This window comes from Neodothiora populina, assembly GCF_041146345.1.
Source record: "Neodothiora populina strain CPC 39397 chromosome Unknown canker_contig_3, whole genome shotgun sequence".
NCBI classification, from domain to species: domain Eukaryota; kingdom Fungi; phylum Ascomycota; class Dothideomycetes; order Dothideales; family Dothioraceae; genus Neodothiora; species Neodothiora populina.
Window position 1 is genome coordinate 132,815 of NW_027191417.1, and position 26,777 is coordinate 159,591.

General features: G+C 51.2%; 5 protein-coding genes across 5 annotated transcripts; 1 reads left to right on the plus strand and 4 right to left on the minus strand.

Annotated features, from left to right (window-relative positions):
- Nucleotides 1-2,682: 2,682 nt before the first annotated feature.
- AAFC00_004461 (uncharacterized protein) lies at nt 2,683-4,464 on the minus strand (the record flags this gene model as incomplete). The annotated part of the gene is made up of 4 exons (XM_069344108.1): nt 2,683-3,632; nt 3,688-3,841; nt 3,891-4,129; nt 4,182-4,464. 4 exons carry the CDS (start codon nt 4,462-4,464, stop codon nt 2,683-2,685), a joined length of 1,626 nt encoding a protein of 541 aa, XP_069196520.1.
- A 3,626-nt stretch (nt 4,465-8,090) lies between these two features.
- On the minus strand, nt 8,091-9,698 carry AAFC00_004462 (uncharacterized protein; the record flags this gene model as incomplete). Its single annotated transcript, XM_069344109.1, has 4 exons — nt 8,091-8,725; nt 8,788-9,342; nt 9,440-9,509; nt 9,570-9,698. The coding sequence occupies 4 exons, from the start codon at nt 9,696-9,698 to the stop codon at nt 8,091-8,093; spliced, it is 1,389 nt and encodes a 462-aa protein (XP_069196521.1).
- Nucleotides 9,699-13,028: 3,330 nt separating this feature from the next.
- AAFC00_004463 (uncharacterized protein) lies at nt 13,029-17,545 on the minus strand (the record flags this gene model as incomplete). The annotated part of the gene is made up of 4 exons (XM_069344110.1): nt 13,029-13,489; nt 13,547-16,873; nt 16,931-17,000; nt 17,129-17,545. 4 exons carry the CDS (start codon nt 17,543-17,545, stop codon nt 13,029-13,031), a joined length of 4,275 nt encoding a protein of 1,424 aa, XP_069196522.1.
- Nucleotides 17,546-18,655: 1,110 nt separating this feature from the next.
- On the minus strand, nt 18,656-19,800 carry AAFC00_004464 (uncharacterized protein; the record flags this gene model as incomplete). Its single annotated transcript, XM_069344111.1, has 2 exons — nt 18,656-18,960; nt 19,020-19,800. 2 exons carry the CDS (start codon nt 19,798-19,800, stop codon nt 18,656-18,658), a joined length of 1,086 nt encoding a protein of 361 aa, XP_069196523.1.
- A 1,662-nt stretch (nt 19,801-21,462) lies between these two features.
- Nucleotides 21,463-22,087, plus strand: AAFC00_004465 (uncharacterized protein; the record flags this gene model as incomplete). Its single annotated transcript, XM_069344112.1, has 3 exons — nt 21,463; nt 21,598-21,754; nt 21,835-22,087. Coding segments are annotated over 3 exons (411 nt in total).
- Nucleotides 22,088-26,777: the final 4,690 nt, after the last annotated feature.

Sequence of the window (26,777 nt, forward strand, 5' to 3'; positions counted from 1 at the left end):
AGTCTCAGACATTGACCACACCTAAATCTCCAGCACTATCTTTGTGATGTGATGTATCCTCCCGTCGTCGTGAACATAATGCAATACTACACAAGAGGGTCATCTACACATCTGCTGCGGTATTATTGCATGACGTGAAAGGAACAATAAGATCTTATTACCCTGCTTTAACGAACATTCCTTTGTATCCATATATACCCATGATATCCGCAATAACCGCGATTTTGAGTACCATACCCTGAGACTACCAGCAATCGCAGATGCTACAGCACTACTGAACAGGAATAGATGAGTCGGTTTACACGGCAAGCTCCTGCATCTCCTTTCATAGGCCTCGCACTCATTGGCTGACTCTTCGGTCTTAAACACATGAGGTTACATTGTTCGAGTCAATTAAGGAGGGGCTTTATGTAGAAGGACAATGGTCGCTCAATAAGGTGCATGGACACACATGTACACTATCATAAGAGGCAGCCTTCTGTAATTCTAGGGCGATGTGTAAGAGAAGAGCACAGGTAGCGAAAGGCGAGTCAATAGATATATCACGCTTAGTAGTATTGCAACGAGGGGGCTTAATAAAGGAATAGTCATGTCAGGTTTCGGAGTCAGGAATAAAGATCAGTACGTAGATATAGGTCCAAGTTATATGACGAGACGTAGACAGGGGAGGAAAGACAGTACTAGGTCGAGGACAGGGAAGTACGGCGTTGAAGCCACGAGTCAGGAGTATAGGTCACGTGATCTATACTAACTCAGGTGTCTCGGTGGTTAACGACCAAACCGTGACAAGTCACAAGGATGAATAATGTCATGGAATGTTGACCTTCTAGGTCCTCACTTAATACACACTACCTAAGGCAACAAGTCGCGCTACAGAACCTAAGAACATATTTGTCTATGTACATTACTATTTGACTTAAGCGATTAGGCAACGAGAAAGGGCGGAGCTACAGCTTAAGTGAACCTTAAGCGACCATGACCTTGTACCGTGCCTCAATTGATGGAACAAACACTAGCACCTAAGCCGCAGGTATTCACTACTACAATAAGTATTACAAATACCACGTAGCAAAGACTCTAGAGTTGTCCCATTAGGCGCACTGTATCATCCGATCTCGCGTGAGATATGTTATCATTAAGACATCCACAGTCCTTACGATTCGAATCACGACGATCATGTGCGAACCTAGTCTGCGTGTCACGGTTTGGTCGTTAACCACCGAGACACCTGAGTTAGTATAGATCACGTGACCTATACTCCTGACTCGTGGCTTCAACGCCGTACTTCCCTGTCCTCGACCTAGTACTGTCTTTCCTCCCCTGTCTACGTCTCGTCATATAACTTGGACCTATAGTTACGTACTGATCTTTATTCCTGACTCTGAACCCTGACAATACTCTTAACTTGTGGCTTTAACGCCGTACTTCCTTGTCCTCGACTTAGTACTGTCTTTCCTCCTCTGTCTATGTCTCGTCATATAGCTTAGACCCATATCTACGTACTGATCTTTATTCCTGACTCTGAACCCTGACACTGCGTCTCGTGAGAATGCTTTGCTCTGCTCATGACTATATATCCATGTGGTCTTCGCATCGTAAGCAAAGCGCTGCGTCCAATCATGGCACGGGGAGAAATACTAAGCCAGGACTGAAGAGAAAAGGTGACGTACAGTACAGTACAGTACAGCCAGTCTTCAGAGCAGCGTAAGCGAGAGCCACGACCGTGGGAATAGCATAATTAGTCCATGTCCGAGTCAGGTATTCCCGGGTTCCTACACGGTTGAGCCTGGGGTACGTACACAAACGACCAAGAATGAACTTTCTCATAAAGTATTCTTCGCCTGTTCCAGTCCCCTTTCATCTCCGCGTCGCTTAGAACGGCGCGGGTTTGCGACGCAAATATACACGAGCTTCCATAGGAGTGACGGACAGCACGACATCCAATCACTCTGATCACCGAAGTCCTCAATCCCGCGATTCCGATGGATGGTTCCCGTTGCCCGATGCCCGATTGCACTTGCCCGATTGTACCAAGCCCGATCCCGATTGCACCTCAACCCCGGTGCCCGATGTCCGATCCCCAGGCAGTCCCAAGTCAGTCCCAAGTCAGTCCCAAGTCAGTCTTCCGTCATACAAGTACAGTACAATACAATACAAAATACCTTACAGATAGCAGAGAAAAAAGAAGGTTTGATAGCCGGCCCGCAACCCAACGGCTCTTCGGGGCTTTCGCGGCGAGGCGCTGGTTCCCGTGCCGTCTTGTCTGTGTCTTTCGGCAAAATCTTGGATGGTTGCTTGCTTTGACCTTTACTTGGAGGCAGTAGTAGCATCTGCTGGCAAGGGAATTAGTCTACTGCAATATCACATTCGAAGACTTCAGATTGTTTGGATGAAAGATGGAGGAATTTCAAGGAAGTAGTAATCGTTTCTTCTTGTATGAATCTCGTCTAAAGAGCAGCTCTCTATATCTGCTCGTGGTATCTCTTACAATCCAAACCCTCATCAATCTATAAAGATATCTAATGTATAATGTATACACATGCATCGCGTCATCATCAACAAATGCATTCTGTACTCCTGAGGATGCAAATCAAACAACGGAAGAAGAAAAAAAGGGTTCATAAAAATATGCTCATAGCTCTCTTTTTGTGTTCGTTGAAACGCTGTTCCCGCGGAAACAGATCACACGGGCAAGTTGTCCGCCTTGCTGACACGTCGTCCACCATTCGCCTTGCGGTCCGCGGCAAGAGTCTGCGCAAACTTACTCCTCTCGCGGATGACATCGCCCTTCCAGTAGAAGATGTAGATGGGGATGACGATTAGGCAGGAAAGGCATGCTAGGATGGTACTGGCGTATTCGGTGGGATACTTGTCGCCGATGTTCTCGTACAGCGGTGTTGCGTACATGGCGGCGATACCGGCGAGGAAGTCGCGCGCGAATGCGTTGCCTCCTGTCGCAGAGGCGGAGTAGACGCCGTATGCCGCAATCATGTAGTCGACCGAAGAAAAGTAAATGGCGTAGTTTGCGATACCGATCAGGCATGAGAAGATCATGGGTGCGATCCAGTGCACTCGAGGCGGACCCAGCGATGTCCATGCGAATCCGAAGAGACCAATGGGCTCGAGAGGTGCGAGCCACAAGAGCCACTTGAGACGTCGCTCGGGTACTAGTGCGTCGTTACCATGCTTCTTCCGGATAGCTGTGTCGCGCATGAACCACGGCCAGTAGCTGAAGTAGGTGATGAAGTATGCCAAGTTGATGGGAATGAAAGCCCACGCCAAGGCAAGAATACCAAAGTCCCACTGCTTGTAGACAGCAGGGAAACTCTCGAGGAAAGTGAAGATGATTGCGTCGGAGAATCCAGAGAGGAGGGAAAGACACAGGACGATGGGTTCACGGAGGAACATCTCAAAAGGTCGCAGCCAGATCTTGCCGGCTTCCTTGAGCGAGATGCGAGGCGTCTTGAGCTCGTTGGGTCCATAGATGTTGGGGTCTTCTCCAGTCTTGCGACGACGTTTGGCTTCTCTGTCCATGATGATGGTGGAGCGAGACTCGGGCATGAAGAAATGGATGGCTTGAGCGAAGCCACCGAAGATTAGCTGGATCCAGAAATTCCATCTCCATGACAAGACTGTGAATTGCGTTAGTATTAGGTCGATGATGTCTTTGGGTTTTGTAATACATACATCGCTGAATAGGTCCACCAATCACACCACCGATACTAGTACCGATGCAAGAGGAAAGCACGATGAAGGCAAGAGGCCACTGTTGTGTCTCGGGCTCATAAAGATCGGCAATCAAGCCGAGTGTGACACTACCGCCAGCGGTAGAGAGACCACCCTAAATCTGTTAGCTTTTGCGCATCGAAACAATTCTGCATAATGCTTACCAGCGCGCGTGCGACGACGATGCTACCCCAGTTCGGGGCTAGAGCAGCAGGCAGCTGCCAGATGTTGATCAAGAACATGGAAAGCTGGAGGATAGGCCAGCGTCCAAACTCCTCACTCCACGGTGCCCACAACTCGCATCCGAAGGAGTACATCAAGAGATAGACCATCTGACCCACTCTTGCCTCCTGCTCACTGATCTTCCAGTACGTTGCCAACGGCGTCACAGCATTGGGGAAGACTGATGCTCTGTCAGTTTGACATTCCATAGTGCAGGCTACGGGAAAACATACCCGACGTGTTGTAGTTCATGGAGATCTGGATGGTGGCAATCGATGAAAGGTACATCCACTTCTTCCAGGTAGGCCATGAGTATGCGAGGATATCGTAACAATCATCCTCAGTCAGCTCTCGCTTGCCATCGGGGTGGATGTTCTCCATCTTCTCTCCACCTTCCGCCAATGTAGGGCTGGCGCTGCGAGGAGTTTCATACTCCTTCTCGGACGGCGTTCTGCTCGAATCGCGATCCTTCGTGGCGGGCTCTTCTAGTCTTCGGTCCTTTCTTGTGTCCGCCATCTTGAATTTGTTTTGCAGAAGGAGCTTGCGTGACTGCCAACGAAGGGGGGAGACATGGTGTTAATATTGATGTCCAGCAACATGGGTACCCACATAAATGACGTTGTTCCATTGCAGAGATGTCGTTGCAGACGAGGGGAGCTCCACATGTTCTTGATGAAGATCCTAAGCAGAAAAATCGGGGTGAATGGGTTGTTGGTTGGTGTGGTGGTGTTCCACATGCACACCGACGTGAGTGATGTCATTTGCGCTAAAATGAAAGATTTACCTACAGGGTGTCTTTATGGTTGAGGAAGACTTATCAGCGCTAAAGCAGGGCTCAAATCATCGTTTAACCGTATCTGCCTCCTTTCCGAGTAGTTTCCTTATAGGAATGGAGTCCGCCTATGCCATAGTGGGTCATGTATGCGATTGTAGTCCCCGGTTCACTTGTCAGATGCCGGTTGTGGCTTCGGATAGTCCGTAGTCCCCTTACTCGGCGCATACCTTGTTTCCTCGGTGGTCTCAAACCGGCGCGGTTGACCTACCTCGAGTGATGAGATTTCTTTGCAATACGTGATTGTTTCCGTCAAAGAGGCCAACTACCGATGCATAGCAAGCACTACGGCATGGTGCGGCTGCACTACCAAAGTACTTGTTATCTAGTCTTTGATAATCCGATTCAGACCTACGCCAAGATCGCCGTTGTGCCGTCAGAGTCGTGCGCATGCAGTTGTAGTTAGGATCCTACTGTGTGCTACTGTGCTACATGGAGGTAGTGATCGTTGTATGGGCGGGAGGAAGATTAAACCCACTTATTTTCAGTGGGCTCTCCTCCATCATTACGTCCCGCACTTTTCTTCTGTCCCAGTTTTTTCCTTCTCAAATGCGAGAAGAAGCGGAGGTCATCCGCATTTTCCTCGCAGACATCTTGCGGAGTTGATCTTAAGCGGGTAATGGAGAAAAAGGACCCTTGGGGGAGCAGGTGAATATGTCATTGGGGATCGATATGATCAGAATGTTTTCCGACAAACACCAAATTCGCGAAGTTCCACCGGACGCGTCGGGCGGAGAATTACGTCAACGCTCCGCTTTTGCCTTGTGGTTTCGGGAGGTGAATGATTAAACAAGTCGTACCCATTCCGGACATCGGCCGGTGGTTGTTTCTGACGACGTGTACGCACGTAGGGGCGTACAGGTATATGATGCTGCATCGGTGCTGCTCCTTTTTCGATTGTCGTATCAGCCTGAGACATTTAATTTGGGATGAGATCCGGTCTGGCTGACATCAAGAGCCGCGTTGAGCATTTAAGATTGACTTTTTCTTCTGCAGTGAACCAGTCGGCTTTACTGTGATTCCGCAAAATCGAGTTTGGAGTTCGGGTTTCTGGCTCAATGGATCTCACATGGCAGAGCCTCGAAGACCCCGATGTAGCTGACCGCAGGCTCGAGAGTAAGGTAAATTGTGTATAGCGATCGTGAGTGTCGCACATGCAGGACTTGTCTTATTAAATGTATGATGTAGTAGTGAGTCTACCTAAATGGGCAATGCAGATCACGGGTCCCACCCATCGGAGAAACTAAATCCATACCTTCTGTTCAGGGTAATGCCAGGGACAATCAAATAGTTCACGAGGGGTCGGTCAACAGACGTGGTTGCAAAGTTCAAGGCTCGCGATTCTGTGCTCAGACGGTGTGTATCTCGTACGGGTAACTTGGTCACATACATATATATAGTACGTGGTAAGGAAGTAATAAGCATTTCCTGGCACTGTGGTTGGTAAAGCAGCCATGAATGTCGTCGAGCACGCGATACAGGTGCACATATTACTACTCAATACCAATACATTCATTCACTTCTCAAGTAATGAATCAGTTTCGTTAGAAACATCGTCAATACAACCTTGGTTCCGTGAAATTGTTCTCTGCACACATAATCACATCACAGTCAGAGGAAGGAAATGAGAAGTACCTACGATGCAGCGGCATCAAGACAGGGTCGCCCGTCTAATTGATTGGGCATGGACCCTGCCGCGCATCACTGTCAAACACATACATACATCCGATCCATAATACTCTCATGATCTATGAATAGGACAATAAAACAGTATCTATGAAGAATCACTCGAGTTAGTCACTAGTCATTTCGTGAGAAATACAATGATGTTGTAGACCTCACGCGGCACAAAATGTGCATAACCAGGATAAGTCAACAATCATCAGGAAGGATACGAAACAAGATGATGGTACATTATTTGCGCGGTTTTGTTTTTCTCTAAGGACAAAGGAAAGAAGAGTGATAAGACCCGAAAAATCAGGTTCACCGTAGCAGTGGATACATCCCAGTCCATTCGCAAGTATGCGACAGAATCCTTCTCTCCCTCTTCTACGGTTCCACCCACTCCTCGACAATATCACACCGTTGACAAAGGGAAGGAACAAGCAAAATATATATATATATATATATGTATATATACGTAAGCCAATTGTGGATACGGTCAGATCTGAAAATGGAAAACGAAACAAAAAGCATAAATGGGTTTCTTGTTTTTTTCTCTTTATATCTTCTCCTTCTTCCGTTTCAATCCCCACTCTTTTTTTCCCTGAGCGAGAATAACGGAAAAACAAGAGAAAGCAAACCCCTGCGACACACTTCATTTTTTGATCCGACAAGACGACGACAAGGATGACTTTGACCCAGCTGGGAAAACGCCCAGTAGACGCGACGATGTTGATAGTTCGACAATTCAAAGAAAAAGAAACAAAACAGGGAAGGGTAAATTATTATATAAACAGGGTGAGTTTTCGTCAAAGGCAAAGGAAAAAACAGAACAAGGAAAAGGGGGGGGGGGTGGTATTTCAGTTGTTGTGCAGGTGTAGACAAGAGCGGAGAGCTTCGACAGACCTCGAGCGGATGACTTAAGCCCCGAGTCGATATTTCGAATTCGGAACACGGTTTCAAGAAAAGTCCGGACAAGATTGAAGCTCGGTATGGAGGCGAAAAAGACGAGTACAAGGAAAAACAAGGTATTTGGGGACGAGGCCGAGAAGCAACAGCAGAACAGAACGGGATGACAGAGAGACTCGAGAAATGCACAAAAAGAGCAAATGCAAGCAATTTCCAGATTGTCGTAAGTCGTGTGCAGGTGTGAAAACTTGTGGATGCGCGCTGGTTTTCCGCTATTCTTTTCCTCTCCCTGTATCTGTTGTGGTGTGGTGTGCCGTCATGGAAATGACACGGTAAGAGGACTCGCGGACAAAGATGGTCTTTGAAAGTCGCCAGCCGTTGAGAAGCGAAATATGCAGGTAATGTAGAAGAGAGACCGTCTTTTACATGGCAGTAGTAGCAGCGGGCGCCGCACAAGCAGTAGCGAACCACAGCAGCAGCAGCAGTCGCCGCCGGCAACCCAGAGACAATGGAGGAAGGTGCGACGGTGATACAGGGCAGAGCACAGCAAAGAACAGCGCGGCAAAACGCAGCAGGTCAGGTCACCAGAGTGCATTTGCATACCCGTCGCCTGCGGCTCATCATCCGACAGAAGAGAAGAAAACCAAAACCGCCGAAGAAAGCAAATTTGTTCTTTTTGTTTCGTAAGACGACAGACGACAAGACAACAGACAGGAGGACAGATGCATTCCGAGCACATCTAGCCGCAGCAAAGCACCTTGAGGATCTTTTGCATACCGCTTGGCTTTTGCTCCGGCTGGCTCTGGGCCTGTTGCTGTTGTTGGGGCAGCGATCTTGGTGCTTGTTGGGTGGCGGTGCTCTGTCTCGTGGGCTGTTGCTGGGGTGTGGGAGCGGCACTGACACGGCTGGGCAGGTTGCCCGAGCTATTGGCAAACTGCGCCGCAGTGCTGCCTTCTGGCGGGGCGAGATCGCCGCCGTTGCTCCTCCTCTTTGCGTATTCTGGGCCAAATTGGTCTCTGCGCGCGCTCTGGTGTCTTTGACCAGCACCAGGCTGGCCAGGACGGGTAGCGCCAGGCTTGGGGAGTTCGGCCTCGAGACGACCGGGAGGAATGGGCGTCTTGGAGATGCGGTTGCCGTGGATGTCACGGGCGGACGTGTTGGGACCCTGGTTGTGGTGGAGATGTGCCTGGGAGGGATGGGCCTTCATTGCTTCCCAGCCCTTGCCGCCGTTGAGCTTCATCCAGTCGTACTCGCCGTCCTCGACCTCGCCCGTGCCCTTGAGGGCCTGGGTGAAGAGGTCGCGCAGGTAGTCATAGTCGGGAGTGTCCTCGAAGCCGAGGTTGCGGACGTATGAAAGGTACTTGTTGAATTCCTCTGCAAGAAGGGGTTAGTTCTGATGGAATGAGGCAACGTTAGTCATGGCGAGGAAAACGCACCGGGGAAGCCATCGCACAAGTCCTTGATGGCCGTCGTCTGCTTCTTCTCGCCAATCTTCTCGTACTTTTGCTTGTTGGTGGCAGCCTTGAGGCCCTGCCACGGTAGACCGCCGCGCAGGAAGTACATGAAGACGTGGCCCAGAGCCTCGAGGTCATCTCGCCGCGACTGCTCTCTGCCCAAGTGGGTGTTGATGGACATGTATCTCGCCGTGCCGGACAGTGATTTGCGCTCTCTGTAGGGAATGTGCTGTTTTGTTTTCGGGTCACGGTATTGCTTGGCCATACCGAAGTCGACGACGTGGATGACATTGGCCGTCTTGGTGCCCGGTCGGCCGATGAGGAAGTTGTCGGGCTTGATATCCCGATAGATGAGGTTCTTTTCGTGGATTGTCTGCACACGCGAGAGCATCTGCTTGGCAACCATGACTACAGTCTTGATGGTGAACCGGCGGTTGCAATGGTCGAAGAGATCCTCGAGCGAAGGACCGAGGAGGTCGATGACGAGGATGTTGTGGAGGCCTTCTTGTCCGAAATAATACACGTTCGGGATACCGGCTGACGGGAGAGACTGTGTTAGTTCTATGCAACAACAACAACAACAACAACAACAACAACAACAAGCTGCAAAGGCAAAGCAATGCGAGTCACTCACGGCATCCGACAAGAATCCTGTACGTTCGGTACTCATCTCTCAATTGAGGGGCATCACTCTTGCGCGGTTCCTGAGCAAGACATTGTCAGCTTCCGTGTCTTCGAACATGCACGTGTTGGATGTTACATACAAACTTGATGGCAACCTGAGTGTTGTTCAACAGATTCGTTCCCTCGAAGATGACACCAAAGGAACCCTCGCCGATCTTCTTGCCTACACGGTAGTGCACACCGACGACATTGCTGCTGCTGGACGCCATTGATGAGGCGCCCTTGGACGCTTCGTACACAACAGCCAGTTTGGCAAATAGCGCGCCGGATCTTTTGCTTGGGTGACAGCAACGTCAGGAACGCGTTGTGTCTGGGTTTGTTGACGATGTTGACGGATTGATGGTGCCGACTGGTTGATGTTCACTTTCGAGACGACGTTGGCGTCACTGTTGTCCTGGTGTTGTTGACGGAAGTGTACGTGTCGTCGAGGATGACGGCCGGTGTTTGTCTTCGGTCGATGACTGAATTAATTGTCGGAAGAGTTATTCACGGACGGTCGGAGAAGTGATGGACTCGATGAAGAGTGGACCGGCGTGATGGGATGAATGGTGGTGATGATTGGAGATTGATGAATGATGAATAACCCCGAAAAGGAGCAAAGCAGGGGAGGATACGGAGTACTAAAAGGGTGGAGAGGGAGGAGGGAGAGGCCAGAAGCAAGCCGGGACAGAGCAACACGAGTAAGGGAGCGTGTGCGAAGTAGAGATATAATTATTGCAATGAGTCAGTCGTGTTTGGATAAATTGGGCCGAGACGGGAGTATGAGAAAGGGACGACAGCGGCGACGGCGAGGGACGGCGACAGCAAGGAGACAATGACCACAACAACAACAAGCCACGCTGGAAGGGACAGCGACGACGTGGCAAGATTGATGTGGACGACGATGGACGGACGGGAGAGAAGAGGATGGGGAAAGGGTGGGAAACACAGAAACGAGAAAAGCGATGGATGGTTGGTTGGTTTGGTTGCTTCGCTGGACTTTTGGTCGAACGGGGCTTCCGTAAACGTAAACGGGGGGATGAAGGTTGACGACGAGCGAAGCGTGTCTTCGGGATAGGATACAGATCGAGCCCAGCCTAAAAAAAAAGCCCAGACGTCTTTTTGGATGATGAGATTGAAATGGGAGATGCTGCTGTGCTGTGCTGTGCTGTAATAATGCTGTGCTGTGCCGTACGACTACTGTACTACGGTACTGACTCTACCTGTACCCTAATTTTCACTAAACTACAGCGTGATCGGCTAGCAATGTACAATGCCGAGAACTGCACATCAAACTTGCATTATTAGTACCATTACTCCTGTGCTCCGTGGCAGCCTGAGCCTGAGCATGAGCCTGAGCTGAGCCTCTCCCTTTCCCCCCGAAGTCTGAGTCTGAGCCTCGAGGCTAAGCCTGAGCATGAGCCCAACAGAGCCAGAGCCTTGCTTTTAAGATAAACACCAAGCAAACCGTCCATGCGAGCCTCTCTCTTCTGCATATGCAAGCAACCTCTGCGATCGACCCAGTTCAGACCCGACCGAGCCCTCGGCTTGTAGCGTGGTCGTGTTTTGTCGTGCGAGTAGTGTGAAGAGAATCGTGGCTCATCAAATGCCGCTACAGTTGACAGTGCAAGCCAAACACTTCTTTTGGCGCAGTACATGTGCAAAAGTACCTACCTTATCCGTATCGCCAATCTGATATTGCTGCTATCGAGCCGTCGGCCCCCTTGAGCGTTCGACTTCCTGTTCATGTTTTGACCCGAAAAGCGGGCACGTTCGGCAAGTCGATTCGGGTCCAGGGCTCTTTTCGCATGCATCTGTTATTAGAGTAATAAGAAAACAGAAAGTATTGAAGCGTGAGGACCAAAAGGAAAAAAAGAAGTCCCAATAACCATGAAAATGATGATAAGCATCATCATTGACAACATGGTCCTCGCCATCGTCGTCGTCGTCGTAGGACCATTCGCATCAATTAAAAAGAAATCTTAGCGTTCACGAGTTACACCATTTCCAGTCACAACCCGACTGCACATGTAGCTAGCTTCAGGTGCAACTTGTACCTCTATTAGCCCCTAGCTTTCCCACTTTCGCAGGGACAAGACAAGACCACAGCAAGTGGTCGAGGCAAGACCTGATCCTCCCCCGTATCGCAACGCATCGGAGAAAGCGCAAGTCGCCTAGCAGCTAATGATTGTCAGGGCATTGCATGGTCAGACCACTGCAGAGGACAAGCGCGCGTTTCCGTTGTTTTTGTCTTGTTGTTTTGGTTATCTGTCCAAGCACTTGTTTCGCTCTGTTTGGACTGGATTGGATTGGATTGCCAGCTCATTGTTTATTTCGCCGAGACTTTTGATTTTTTTTTGATTGGAAGGTTGCAGTGCAGCAAGTGACTCGAACCAGGACGAGCAGAAACTCAGGGACCTTGCATACTCTGGTTGGGATATTATCCGTCTTTCGCTGCACCTGTTGCTTGCTACCTTATAATCAAATAGCTTGCCCGGGTCCTGCTCGTCTGGTTGCTTGCTATGGTTGCTTGCTTGCTTGCTATGTTCTCGCCCCTGACGCTTGCCCGACCGACTACTGCAGGTACACCCTCAATAACTGCACTAATCTCCTCACCATGCAGCATCTGCTCATTTGTACGGAGGACAAGCATTATAGATGAAATAAAGATGCACGCTAGGCACAGAATCTTATGCACCCGTCACTCTACTTGTACAGTTATAAACCCACAAAGTACATCGACTTAGGTACCTTACCTTAGCTCGCTGCCACAGGCGAACGAACGAGTTTTCCCATCTGCAAAAAAAGCAAAGAAAAAGAAAAAGAATCTCAGATCCTAAATACCGATCGAGTGTGCACCCAATTTCAATCTCAGCCCGGCCACTTTCTTTCTGATACTGGCGCACGCGCGCCGCCAAGCGCTGATTGCTGGTGCAGCTGCATGCAGATCTCTCTCTCTCTCTCTCTCTCTCTCTCTGTGTCTGTGTCTCTGTCTCCCTTTCGCTTGCCAAGCCCGGCGTTGCAAGGTATACAGTACAGCACAGTGCAGATCAGACCTTCGCCAACGTAGAAGCACGGAAGCAATGGCATGATTAGTCGCGCTCTGTTGTACTGTACTGTACTGAGAGACAGGAGCCGCGAGACTTTTGTTCTTCTCGCTGGCTGGCTAGCTGGACCCCCTGATTGTTGAAGTTGGAATTTAACCTTTTTTATCGCGACGACTCGTGCCTCGTTCATTCTGCTCGAGCCGTGGCTGCTGGTGTTGGCTAGGTACCTTGTCTTAGATAGCTGGTGAATATATACAGTACCTTATACATATCGTGTGAGCTCCGTGTATCGTAACGAGAAGAACCAATGGTGGTGTACGTTTATAGAAAGAGAAACAGGTAGCGATTGACGAGGGAAGATGATGACTTTCCTTGCATACTGTGATCGTGACATTTGGGGTTTCCTTTCTTTTCTGGTGGATTGAGAGAGTACCCCGGCGGGAAGTACTGTTGCGCCAATCAGTCTACCTGCAGCTGGTATCGTTGTATTCTTCCTTCTTCACACAATCCTTTCTACTCCATGTCGACGTCTGCGTCTTCTGCTCCATCGGTGACGACGTGGCCGTTGACTTGCTCCTCTCCTTCTTCTTCCTCTTGTCCTTGCGCATCACCGACAACAACGCCATCTACCTCGTCAACAACCCCACCATCAACCTCGACAGCGCCTCCCCTGCCCTCTTCATCTCTCAACCGCCCCTCGAGATCTGCGCCCCACCCCTCCTCCCGTCTCTGTGCCTGGGCTTCGTCCTCGACGACCTTCTTCCCTTCTTCCGCGATGATGCCCCACCAGTGCACGAGCCTGCATTTCTCCATCATCTCTTGCAGTTCCGAGTCTTGCAGGCGGTAGTCGATCAGTAAGGGGTCGATCAGGTCGTCGACATGGTAGCGGTGGGTGAGTTCTGGTTTCGTCGTCGCTGCGCCTAGAGTGTGGCTCGGGTCTAGGAAGGTGAGGCCGGTTTGTGGGGTGAAGAGTGCTGCGGGGTCATGTGTCAATGGTGTCCTTGGATAGCAAAATGGAAAAGAAAACATACAGTTCTTCAGTCCGAGAGCATACGTCTTGCAAACCATGCTCTCTCTCACCCGCTCCGTGACGAACTTGTCGCTCTTGCGTTTCGTGTTGTTGATCAGCTCCCAGTCGTCGCTCAGCCAACATCTTTTCCAGATCAGCTTCTGCAGCATGTCGAACTGATCTGCCGGGAGTTCCTTCTTTGACGACGACAGAACCTGAAGCGCGAGATAGAACTGTGAATCGGAGAGCTCAGACTCTGCCGTCTCCGGCGGATGAGGATCCATCAGCGTCAAGACATCAATCAACCGTTCGGCCGAAAGCACAATGTTCTTCAACATGTCTTCGAACGCGATCTCCATTGATTGGTGAAAAGAAGGTAGACGACGCTTTAGTGTCAATGCATAGGCGTCCGAGACCAATTGCACTTCGGCTTCCGTGTCCACGGCAGCAAAAAGGATTGGCTCGAAGGAGTCTTTGACTTCTTCTTGGATCGAAACGATGTTGAGGTCCGATTCCTGTCGGGCGAGCTCGTGCTTGACGGTGGTGCTGTCGCTTTTCTTTTCTTTTGCTTCCTCCTTGACTGCGAGCGCGGAAAGCTTACCGAGAGACAACTCGATCTTCTTGTTCCACAGCTTGCTTTCTTGACCTCTTGCCAGTTCGCCGAGCGCTTTGCTTGCTTCGGTAAAGTCTTGCTCGCGAAGAATGTCGTGGATCCAGCCCAGTCTGCCTCGCGACGGATCCGCGCGGAGGTACTTTGTCAGGTCATTCTGGTATTTCTCCGCCTCACGTAGCAGTCCATAACTGTGATGTTCGTGGAGGTGCGCGTCGAAAAAGGCATTGGCCCAGCCCTCACCAATATCCTTGAAGTAGCGCTGGATCGTGGTCTCGAGCTCGTCTCGCTTGGCCTTGATCAGCCCCGTCTGGAACTCATCTGCCTTGGACTTTTCCAACTCGGTTCGCAGAAACTCAGATTGGCCGATGACAAGCTTGACCATGGTCTGCAGGTCATGGTACTTCTCCGCAACAGCAATTCCAGCACCGTCCTGGCCGATCTCACCGAGTGAGCGGAGGTGGTGGGCACGAGCCGCAGTGAAGGCCTCGGCGAAGTTCTCTGGATACTGTGGACCTCGTTCGCCGTAGTGGACCGAGATGTAGGCGATGCGCTCGCGATACAACAGGCACAGGATGGTGACGAGCTTGACGTTCTCCAGAACGACCTTCTGCACGAACGGATTCTTCTCGTCTTTGACGTAGGTGTGGCCGCTAAAGTCACGCGCGACGTCGATGAACTTGTTGTAGGCGTTGAAAACATCATGTGTAGAGGTCCACGGTTCGGGCAACTCGTCCCAGCCTTCTTCCAGGATACCTTCAGACAGAAGAGCATAGCTGAAACCATAGAGCTCGGCATTGTCGCGACGGAAGGCGAAGACGGCGTCGTAAATGCCGAAGATGATGTCGTCGGCCTCGCTGATGATCTTCATGAGATCCTTGTGTTTGCCACCCTCGTACATGCCGATAACGCCTAAAAGCACCGTCGTTCGCAATCGGCCCATATTCGCGACATCGTTGATGAACCATTGGCGGACGGGATCCGTCTCTTGCTGCGGCGGTGCTGTCTTCGCAGAAGCTGTTTTTCCAGATCTGCTGTGGGGCTCCTTCATTTCCAAGGCCTTGATTCCAAGTGGCAACATGACAGGCTTTGGCGAATCCTTGTTCGCTGCCGAGAGCTTTTCGTCGTACGTCGTCCAGATGGAATAGGCGGCGGCGAGCTTTTCAGCGTCGGCCATGAGCCTCCACGAGGTGACTTTCGACATGCCTGGGTAGTGAGTTCTGAGGAAGATGATCAAGGCCTGCGATGCTCTGGCGCGGGCGGAAAGATGGGCTTCGGTGGTCGGCAGAGGGGCTGGTAGATAGGGGTTGGTGGAGCACAGGATCTCATTGCTGATGCGAAGTGCAGCCAGCTCGACGTCCTCGATGTCATACTGATCGCCGAGCTTCGCCTTTCTCGACAGGTCAAAGATGTTGTCGGACATGGTGCCGTAGAAGATGGCCTGCTCGATCTTGCTCTTCATCGAGGGTCGCGAACGAGGGTTGCCTGCGGGCTCGTTGGCGGTGACTCGGGCCAGACCATAGCCCTTGACGAAGATGGCGCAGGCAGACGATCCGCGGCTGTCGGCGAGACTCTCCTCGCAGCATCCCTCGATGGCCAGATGCTTCCCAGATCGCAGCCAGATGGCATCCTGGAACAGAGCGAGCTCGGACTGGGACTCGGCCATCAACTGTGCTTCCGGACCGTCGTCAGGCGGCATGGTGACCGAGGCGAAGACGATCTGGTTCTGAGACACGATATATGCAGTGTGCCCAGGCTTGGGGACCAACAGTCGCGGGCGCGTGTGAGCTGGGGCGATTGCCGTCTCCAGACGGATGGGAATCAGCTGCTCGAGTCGGGCATTCGAGCCAGACATGACGACGTTTGCGATGGTGGAGGACGGACCGAGGTCAGGGCGCTGGATTGTCTGGACGAGGAGCATCAGGTCGAGCGGGGTGTCGGCCTTGGGGAGAGACAATTCGTCGCCCCTGGTGTGTGTGGGAGTGATGGCGACGTCGAGCACCTTGACACTCCTCTCGCGCACAGGCAAGCTGGACGAGGCGAAGTGGGTGATTTCGCGCTGCAGTATCTCGCGGAAGTCAAAGCTGCCCTTGTACACGCTCTGTCCAGACCAGGCCAGATCCCAGATCTGGATTTGAGCATTCTCAGTTCCGGCGATGACTTGGATTTCTCTTTTGTTGTTGACTGGCCTCGTGTGCACCGAGACAATGTCGCGCTTCCACACTCCCAAACCAAAGGTGCTCTTGATGCTGCCGAAGATGCCACCGCTGCCCGCAGCATCGTTTGAGCGCAAGAAAGTGGCGGCGATCTTGGGCTTGCCCCGTGCGTCGGCCAGGCTGATGTGTGCGATGCGACCAGAGGAAAGGGTGACGATGAAGCCTGCGTGGTCGGCCGAGGTCATGTCAATGGCGGATTCACCGCCGAAGAGACCTCCCAGGTTGCCTTGGATGCCAGTGTTGCGGTGTTGAAAGAGGCTCAGGGACTCGGCAGTCTCAATGTTCTCCCAGTAAGTCATGTTGCCCGTGGCCGCCGAGACAATCAAGAGTCCAATGGCTCGCGTGTTGGAGTTTGTCACGAGGGCGCCGATGGGCAGAGGATCGCTGGACTTTGTGGGCTGGGCGACATCGAAGGTTCGCGGGTGCGTGACGGGGGTGGACGAGGTGTAGTCCCAGATGTATGCGCGTTCGTGGGTGATGGCCAGAGCCAGAGGGGGCGACTGCAGGATGGATCCGCGGTAATCTGTCAAGTCGTCAGCGGTATGCAGAAAGAGAGAGAGAAGCAAAGATCGAGACTTACCACTGGCGCTGTTCCTGAGAATGTCCGGAGTGCTGGGGAGATGGCGCACCGAGTAGTGGTCATTCTGTGCCTGTTTTTGCCGAGTCAGCATTGATAGAGCAAAGAAGTGAAGGAGAAGTGAAGAAGAAGAAGAGAAGAAGAAGAAGAAGAAGAAGAAGAAGAAGAAGAAGAAGAAGAAGAAAAGGAAGAAGAAGGTACCAATATCGTGCTGCCGTCACTCCTGGCTGCTCGCTTGGGCGCCGCCTTCTTCGCGCCTCGAACGACAAGCTCGGCCATGTGTTGTTGCTGATCCTTTTCCAGCGGCACCACCGAAGCTCTCCTCGACGACGTTGATGATTGCCTGACGTGTCCATTTGCGGTTCCTCCTCGAGCAGCAGCGGCAGCAGCAGCAGCAGCAGCAGCATTGCCGTTCATCTTGGCCGCACGAGGAGCAGCGGTCGACGGCGCTTCGTCTTGACTCTTGTGATCAGAGGGCGCGTGGAATGTGTCGGTGGAGATTTTGCTTCTCTTCCGGCGCGGTTGAGTGGGCAGGCTGTCTGATTCCGGTCGTTGTCTCCTGCGTGGGTTTCGCGTGGACCGTCGCGAGCCCTCTGTCGTGGCTTCCGGCTGCGACATTTTGTCGGATCAATGATATGGAAGATGAAGCGCGTGCGTCCTCTGGCTGGCGCTGGCGCTGATGCTGATGCTGATGCTGATGCTGATGCTGATGCTGATGCTGATGCTGATGGAGATGGAGATGGAGATGGAGCTCAAAGGTACAATGGAATGGCAGCGTTGTGACTGTGGTTGTTGTGGGCGGGTCAAGTTGATGACGCGATGCAGTTGCGCGGCTGCAAGATGGTGGTCGTGGTGCTGAAAGTCATGTAATATTGTACAGTATAGGTATAGGTATAGGTATAGGTATAGGTATAGGTATAGGTATAGGTATAGGCATAAGTAAAAGGTGTTTGCAAAACACTCGGTTGCGATGCAATGATAATATCAATGGCTTTTGCGGAGAAGCAGCAGCAGCAGAAGGAGCACAAGTAGAGGAAGAAAGAGAATCGATAACTGAAATCTTGTGGCTCTGTATCTCAATCCTCTCTTTATACACTCCGTGCAAAAGAAGTACAGCATTTATTTGCACTTGCCTCAGTTTTATCGCATCTCATCCTCGAGGAGTCCATCTTGATTACCTACGTACTCTCTCTTTACTCTACTGTACATTAAGGTATAGGTATACTATTGCAGTGGTGAACGCGATCCAGGCCTTGGCTGCCACTCCACAGTACCTTACATTATGGTACAAGAACATTGAGGTACAGTAGGAACATTGATTTATGAGAAGATGATTAATCTTCAATATTGTTTGATGGATTTTACATCTTCCGTCTGCTCCTTCGTGGAGGAATCGTCTTCATCAGTAAAGGTGTCATTTCGACACAGATATATCATATTGACCAAAAGCATAACAGAAAAACAGCCTTTGCCCAGTCAGTTCCAGGTCTAGCCAGGATATCCGAAAACAAAAACAAAAACAAAACCCGTGTCATGCATGATTTCTGCATCGCACTGGGCTTGATCTACCATGTGACTCCGAGCGCCACCTCTCTTCCACGAGAAGGCTTCCTGGTGTGCATGAGATGGAAACAGAAAGAAAAAAAAAGGAAAAAAAAAACTCCTGGCCCTTGGTGTTTCTCTTTCCCGAGATGCATGGCACATGTTCCTTCGTAACAATCTCCGTGTCTAAAGCTGAATCGGGTTGCTGAGCAGCTTGATCTCCTCGCCAGGCTTGAAGGCGGGAAGGCCAATGTAGGGGCAGCCGTCACATCTGAAGGCATCTCCCAGCGCACAGTTGCCACAGCTGCCCACTTTGCCTTGGACAGTAAAATCAATCTCGGAGAGATCGTTGGTGTCGAGCTTCATCGTGTTGAGCGCCTGATCTGCCGCCAGTCTCTTCTGTGCGTCTTCGGCTTCGATTTTCTCCTTCAGTCCGCACGAGCAGTCCTTGCAGGCTCGTCTTCTCTTGCCGTTGGGCTTGCATGCCTCGGCTGTGTCTGTTGTCAGCCTGTTGTTACGTTTGCCATGTCAGAAAACTGTGCACACTTACGGATGTTGATGGGCTTCTTTCTGTCCTCGTCCGTGAGTAGCGAGTTGGGGTCAATGGTGTCACCCTTCATGAGGTCCGCCTTGCTGGGAATACCAAAGTCGTCGTCCTCGTCGTAGTCGTCGTAGTCCATGTCGAGATCATCACTGAAATCAACAAAGCCGACACCGGCCGGGGCCGCCTTGACCTCCTCGATCTTCCTCTTCTCGCCAGTCACGGGCGCCGCAGCCGTGTTTGCAGCCTCGACGGCATTGGCGGGTTGAGCGGCAGCGTTCGCCTTCTTCTTGCCAAAACTCAGCTTGACCGTCTGTGTCGCCGTCTCCGCAGGCTTCAGCATTCCCTCGCCCCCATCTTTGACCAGTCCCGCCAAGACAGCCTCCGTCTGCTCTGCTCCGGGTGCGCTTGCGAAAGTGCCATCCTGGCTCCTGAATCTGCCTCCTGCCTTTAGCGCATCCACCAGCTTGGGGAAGACGGTTCTGTCGAGGAACTTTGAACTCTCGGTGCGGGTCCCGTCGACGTCTGTGAGCAGCAGGATGACGTCGTAAGTGGCGGTGGGCAGCGAGACGAGACCCAACGCCAGGCGATCTAGCATCTGAATGTCTGTGGCATTGCGGTCGTGTGCCTCGAGGATGCTGTTGAGAGACTCTGGGTTGGCGGCGACTGATGGTGGGGCCAGGAGGAGGGTCCTGGAAGATTTCACATTCACAGGCGTCTGCGTCGTGGCGGGGTATGACGAGGGCGTAAAGTCCATGTCTGAAGTGTCAATCGTGACACCGGGAGCCATTGTGGTGTTTCTCTGATTGTGTACGTTTGCAGATTTGGATGAGAGATTAGTTGTGATGTCGATGTTGATGACAGATACCGATGATGATGATGATGATGATGATAAAAAAAACAATGAGGATTGGTTGGGCCTTGAGTGTGCAGAAGGTACGGTACGGTACTGAACGAACTTGCGCTTACGTGAGTTGACGTCCTGACTCGGCTTAGGCTCTCAGGCTCTCAAGGCTCTCAAGGCTCTCAAGGCTCTCAAGGCTCTCAGGTTGCCGGAGTTGTGTGTCTTGCACCAAGAAACCCTTATCTGCTGACCAACACCTGCGGCAGCTAGGGCGCTCTTGAATGCTAACCTTACCTAGTCTTTTTAATGCTCTAATATAGAACTTCCGCCGTTCTTCGACTAGTTATGGCTCCGAAAAAGGGTCCAGATCTTGGCCTGTCAGGGTCCAGGCCACCACTTTTGCTCTCCCGCGCTTTTGCTGTATTTGTCTCTTTTGGTCAGGGGAGAAAAGCCGATTAATGTTACATAAGACAGACAGATATTGTGAATAATTAAACACCCACTGTTCGAAGGTGCGTTCTTGGCAAAACTCCTGCCAACAGCTGAGGTGCGGCATCGCAATTCGCCAGCCTCCGTCTGCTCGTCCTTGGCTTCGGTGAGTCTGGTGCTGCAGACCCTGAAATTGCCATCATCACGCTCCATCACCTCACCCTCGACTGTTTTTGGTTTCATATCTAGGTACCTAGGTAGTCGTCGTCGTATCTCCCGCCACGTAATCAACCATTGAAGCCATCCAGACGACAGCATGACCGATATAGTCCACGACTCGCAAACGAACTGACACTTCGACACGGATGACGCGATGATTGTTTCCGCTGCCGTGCCGTGGAGAGGGTTCTCCATGCTCTCCTCGTGAATTAATGTACACGGCTTTATGCACCCCACATACTCTGTGGAACGACTTGGGGTAGCGTCAGAGAGCGTGTGGTGTTTCTGTATAAAGTCGAGGACAACGTCTCCCTTGCACTCGCGCATATTCCAGTCCTCACTATAGCAGTGTCTTGCGTGCAACAGAAGGACTTTCACTCTTTCGTGCTTGTATAGAACAATATTGAGACTGCTTCTGTAAGAGTCACAACTCCAATAAATCACGACAGCCAACTCGGACCAACGTCTCGAGTTACCCCAATCCAGACAGCTCTCTACCCCGCCATGGTCATGTGGACTGCACCTCGCGTACCTTACCCTGAGTACTCTCTCCTCTCGCCATGGCATAATGGAAAGCAAAGAATCGATCAAGAAGCACGAGATCATAGGGACAGAAACAGACGCCTCATCGACGGCATTGGGAGGCTTGCAGAAGATTCTTGAATAAATCATCTCACTTGCTGGGACCCATCGGCACAGCTTCCGTTGTAAACACTACTTTTGCCGTACTTTACTACTGACCTTTGACCAACGAAGAAAAGTCACGCGAGCTGAGCTGACGAAGACATCAGAGCTACTTTAAGCTCCAACATTCCTCTGCTTCACCTCGACTTCTTAGCAGACTTTGTTCTGTATCTCATCGACCTTTCCAATCCAGATCTACCATCACCAATTGCGTTTATACTATCTACAATCGATTCATCCATCCGTAAATACACCACACAAAGCTTCCTCGCCAAGAGTATGATCTTCCATCCCTTCAGAGATCCTATGTGCTACCCGTCTGGTGCCGCCCGTGACACCATTGTCTAGCTATAGATCTCTTTTATGACCATTGTACTCACATCTACGTTACTGACATATTATTTCCAAAAGTGACCCGCTCACACAAGATGAATGACCGTGACCATGTCGGCCTTGCCAATGGCACCGCCAGCCCCGAAGAACACCTTCCACGCTACTTTGCCAAGAGTGGTCGTGAAGGTGACGACCCCAAGTCGGCCAAGAAGATGGGCTTTGGCAGAGGCAATTGGTGAGTCTCTATAGTCACTTTCCATCCTCATCATCCATCAATCGAGATACTTGTTGATATGACTTCTCACATCGAAAAAGGGGCCGCGAAATGGACGAGCTCGAAGACTACACATACAACTCGACCAAACCCAGTCGTCGCAGCAACTCGTTTGGCCACAACGCCAACGCCATGAGGACCAAGTTCGAAGTCGCCGAAGAAGCCCCCGTCTTCGAAGAAGCCATCCACGGCGCCTCGGCTCCCGACTATCAGAGCAACCTCGAAGGCATGGAGAAGCTGGAGAAGCAGAGCACTTCTTCTTCCATGGACAGCGTCGAGGAGAACAAGGAGTGAGTGACTGTCTGTCGCGATAGAAATGTGCCATTCGAGCAACGAAGCTTTGCTTTCCGGCAAAGTGGTTGTCGATGCTGCAGATGTGTAGTGTGGTCAAGAGGTACTTGCTGGCCAAGGAACACGATGATACGGCGCAATTCTGTACCTTTAGCTTTCTTTCTTTTCTCTTTTCCTTCTTTCGCTTCGACTCGGTGATGGAAGCGAGCATTTCTCACCGCACACAATTGCTCGAAGAGGACATCTTACTCCGAACGAGGAGATGTATCAATGAAAATCGATAAATATGAAATGCAAAACAATGAACTTCAAGAAAACAGTACCTCCTCCAATCTTATGTTCGATCTTCGCCTCGTCAGTCGACGTGTACACTCGAGAGAAACAACCCCAGCTCGACTTCTACAGTAGCGCTGTAGCCGTGTGATACTCGCCTTTCCCATCATAAAACCACAGCATCGAATACCATCGGAGCGAAGCAATCATCCATCAGTCACTGCTGTTGACCGATTCACAACGTCAGAATCAAATATGGAGGCAGCGGTTGCAGCAGTGTATATGAACAAGATAACGAGGATTCATTCATTAGATCCATCAACAAAGAAGAATATAAGAAGAAGAATCACATAGATAGATAAAGAAGAATAAATAGAAGGAGAAGGAGAAGAAGAAGAAGAAGAAGAAGAAGAGAAAAATACCCGTCACTGCCCCAATCCGCCAATCACTAAACTGCTCTAATCCACCACTCACTAAATTCGTGATATACAACCCCGCCCACCATCCTCCTGGAATCTACTCTTCAGCGTCTATACGCTCTCCACTCCCAGATCGCGACAGCGAAAGCAGAAGCATACAGCCGAAAAGACACTCTCACCACATAACGGCAGCAGCACCAACCGCAGCGCCAACCACGGCTCCAATCCCCGACGACGACCGCCAAGAAAGCGAGACGGCGCCGCCGGTGAACGTGCCTAATCCCGCACTTACGGTCCCCGTCGGCGCCCCTGCGCCACCACTTGCAGAAGGCTGCACACTAGCTATCGAAGCAGCGACCGACTGGCTCGCAGCGACTTGCGCGACACCCGCCGCCGCAGGGATCTTGCTCCATCCACTCGAGCCCGTGACGACGGTCTGGAATTCCTGTTGCCAGTGGCCTGGGTTGTTCGCCGAGGAGCCGTTGAGGACTCCTTGTCCTTCGCTGCCGTAGAGCATGCATTTGTAGCTTGTCATTGACGCCGGGTTCGGGCACCAGTAGCCCCATACTGTGGGGTAGGTCGAGTCGTTTGCTGAAGGCGCCAGTGAGGGGTCGCGCGAGATGTAGAGGTTGAAGGATGTGCATGTCGTTCTCTCGTCGCAGGCTGCTGCGCAGGCGGGCGCGTTGTAGGTTGTGAGAGTCTTGATGCCGAGGTAGGTCAGGTTGTGCATGTCCTTTGCTGATGAGGGGGATGTGATTGCGTCTAAATCGAGGAAAGTGCGAATGTATGGTGAGACTGCTCCTTGTGATGATGGCGATGGGACAGAAGGAATGATCGTGCTAGGTGCTGCGGAAGCCATGGAGTGGAAAGGTGGGTATTCTAAAAAGGCAGATGGCGTGTCTGGGGTTGGCACTGGTCCGTAGCCATCTGGTTGTGGACCGCAAGGATCCAATGGATTCAGGAATCCGCAGAAAGTCCCTTCTTCGGGCTGTGTTTGGCATGGCTGTACTGCACTCGTTGTTGCTGTGCCCACGCTGGCTACGTTGACAGTGTAACCTGTTGCTAATGCAGGGTAGTAGGGGGTATAAAGTGAGGTCACTGGGGTGGCCGTAGGCGGTGTTGTGGTCATACTCGTCGACGTCGTCAACGTTGTCATGTTCGCTGTCACAGAGAAGGCAGTGAGGGAGGTGAGGTTCGCTGATTGTGCGCTTGCTACAGAAGCCGCAATGGCCATATAGGCAGCCAAAGGCTGCAAAATTCTGTCTGAATGCATTGTGCTTTGCAGAGATAAGATGATGTGGAAGTTGTTGCTTCTTGCTGTACGCAGTGCCGATTGCGAGAAAAGAAAAGAAGATACAAAGACACCTACTACCTCGTTGTCCACAATAAACGGGCCGCCCGCGAATGATATATATTTCACAAACCGCAAAAGGCTGATGCTAATGCCCGTACTGCCTCAAGCTCAGCTCGCCATAAGCGACGCTTATGCCGTCCTTCCCTCCCTTCAACTGAGGCTATAGCAGTCAAGGAAAGCCAAAAGAGAGAAAGGCAAACCATGGTGCCACTGTACAACCGTGGTTCAGCCACAAGTTCTAACGTACTAAACTCCAATCATGTGCCCATAGCTAACTTCTAGGAGTGGAGCAGATTGAACTTGCAGGCGAAAAGCAAGAAAACACTCTGAACCACTTGCCATTTCGGTGCATCGCTTTCGTATCAGTATCTCATCTGACGTGCTATAGATGGTAGTGGATACTATGGACCGAGATAAAAGTGAGACAGGGGCATGGGATAAAGATGGGGAGAAAAAGAAGCCCTCAGCTTCCGGACCTGCCACAAACGTTACTAGGAAAACTTCTCAGCCACGTGAGGGCCATGGGCGTACACCAACTGCTCCCCACAACGTTTGGAGTCCTAGCCGTCTTCTTTCCGATCTCGAAACGGTTTCTTTCCACCGCCCGTTACTGCTATCTGGAGCCACGTACCATGAACCGTCAACGGCTATAGTAAGAATCTCTATACCAAGACGCGTTTCGAACACGCAAAGAGGGCGCCGGGAGTCGCATTGAACACCCACCTGTCTGCACCGCTCTCTGCCTCTCACTCGCCGACCCGTGATGTCGTATAGCGATACGATGAAGGAGGTGCCCTGAGACACGGGCTATAGTGCACCTAGAGAAAGCAGGCAATGATAAAGTGAAGGATCATAGCCCAAGAATGTGCCAGAGTACAGCCTTCAGAAATGTCTCGGACGACCCAGATTCGAGTTGGGATGAAGCGTCGCGCTTTTTGGCTGTGGACCGTTGACATCCGCCGTTGGCGCTAGGTTCGTCGATATACGGGGGGTTTTGTAAACGTTCTCCGCTTCGATTTGTCGTCACCAGCCACTCGAATAAAGCTCGCGGCGAGATCTAGAAGCACATCTTTCGTCTGTGGGCAGAAGAAAAGAAAAGTAGAGGTATGCGTCGAGGGTTGGATGACTTGATTGTTCTAGCACTGGACGTCACGAGAAGTGATGTTTAAGGTCCAAGGTTACGCTCGGAGATTTTGGACAAGGGAAGGATTAGGGAGCGCGCCCTCCGGCCCGCGAAGCCCCCTCCTTGATGCCACCCGTGACCCGACCCTACCAAGAAGTCGCTTGGTAGGCTGAATTCGTGCATGCAAACCATGGATACACACGAACTATCTCTCCTGCTCTAGTCAGAGTCGCCTTATCTATAGGTATTCGTCTGTACGAATAGCACTCATAGAGTTCAGGAGTCGCGAGGCATTGCCGGCGCAGTGCTGCCCTTTGCTATCCGCGAACCTTGCTTGCGCCAACCGGTAATACCTCGACGACTCGCGATACCAAGTATAGTGTCCTGTGTCTCGAATGCTAACTCCATGCTGACACGCCCATGCGGCTCGTATATAGAGTATCTCGTCAGAGTAGATTAGGTATCGTGGACTCGTAGAGTGAATCGGGATTCTCTGGCACTTCACTACGTCAGGCTCACGTTACAGTAGCATGAACGATGTAGGTAGTCAGCTCCTTCACGTGCCTATACGTCGTGCCGTGCATGTCTTGCCTGATGGATTAGCATGTCAGCCGTGTGCAGGTTTTGATCATTTATCCTACCCACTTCTGTCTTGACTCTTCCTTGGACTAGACGAGCGCGTAGGTACCGAGCTGATTTAGTCCCGGCAATGCATAGTCAATTCATGGTAACGATAGTCAGAGAATCGCATTAGTAGGGAGGTGGCTGAGAATTCTCGCTTCGCCGAATGATTCGGCCCGTCCATGCTTACTCGCAGTCATTAATGCAGCCGAGAACATCTCCCAAGAACCAGCCGACGAGCCAGCTGAAGATAAGCCACCGACTCCACTTGCTTCGGCATGATTTGGTTCTGCTTTGAAGTTCGTCAAGGTACCGTCGGAGTAGAGGCGTGGAAGGTACCAAGCCAAGCCTGAGCTATCAATGAGGCCGAGCTACAATTTCTCAAACAAAACATCAAGTGAGCGAGTGAGCTGAAGACAAGCCACAGACTCGACATGCCTGCCATTGCAGATTTTGGTCTTCACCCTACATCTTTCTGATTTCTATGCAAGTGGACAAGCGCGAAGCACCGAGCCTTAGCGTAGAGAGCTTGTGGTTCAGCACCAGCAACGAATTGTCAATTCATGGTAGCGATGGTCTTTCAACTAGTCCGTACATGCTTTGAACGAGGGAGAGAAAAGCCACGGACTCGACCTACTCGCGCAGGATCTGATGTCTACCTAGGATACGATTTAGGGCTGAACACCACACTATCAACCCATGGCCAATTTCCAAGAAACAAGTACCTATCCACTATAGCCGAAGGATTCTCACTTCGCCAATACATCGGCTCGTCCGTGTATGGATACTCACTCGCGGCCATGCCACCAGTGAAGCTGAGAATTTTTTTTCAAGAAACCATCAAGTGAGTGAGGGAGCCGAAGGCTGAGCCACAGACTCCACTTGTGCTCGCGCTCGAACAAG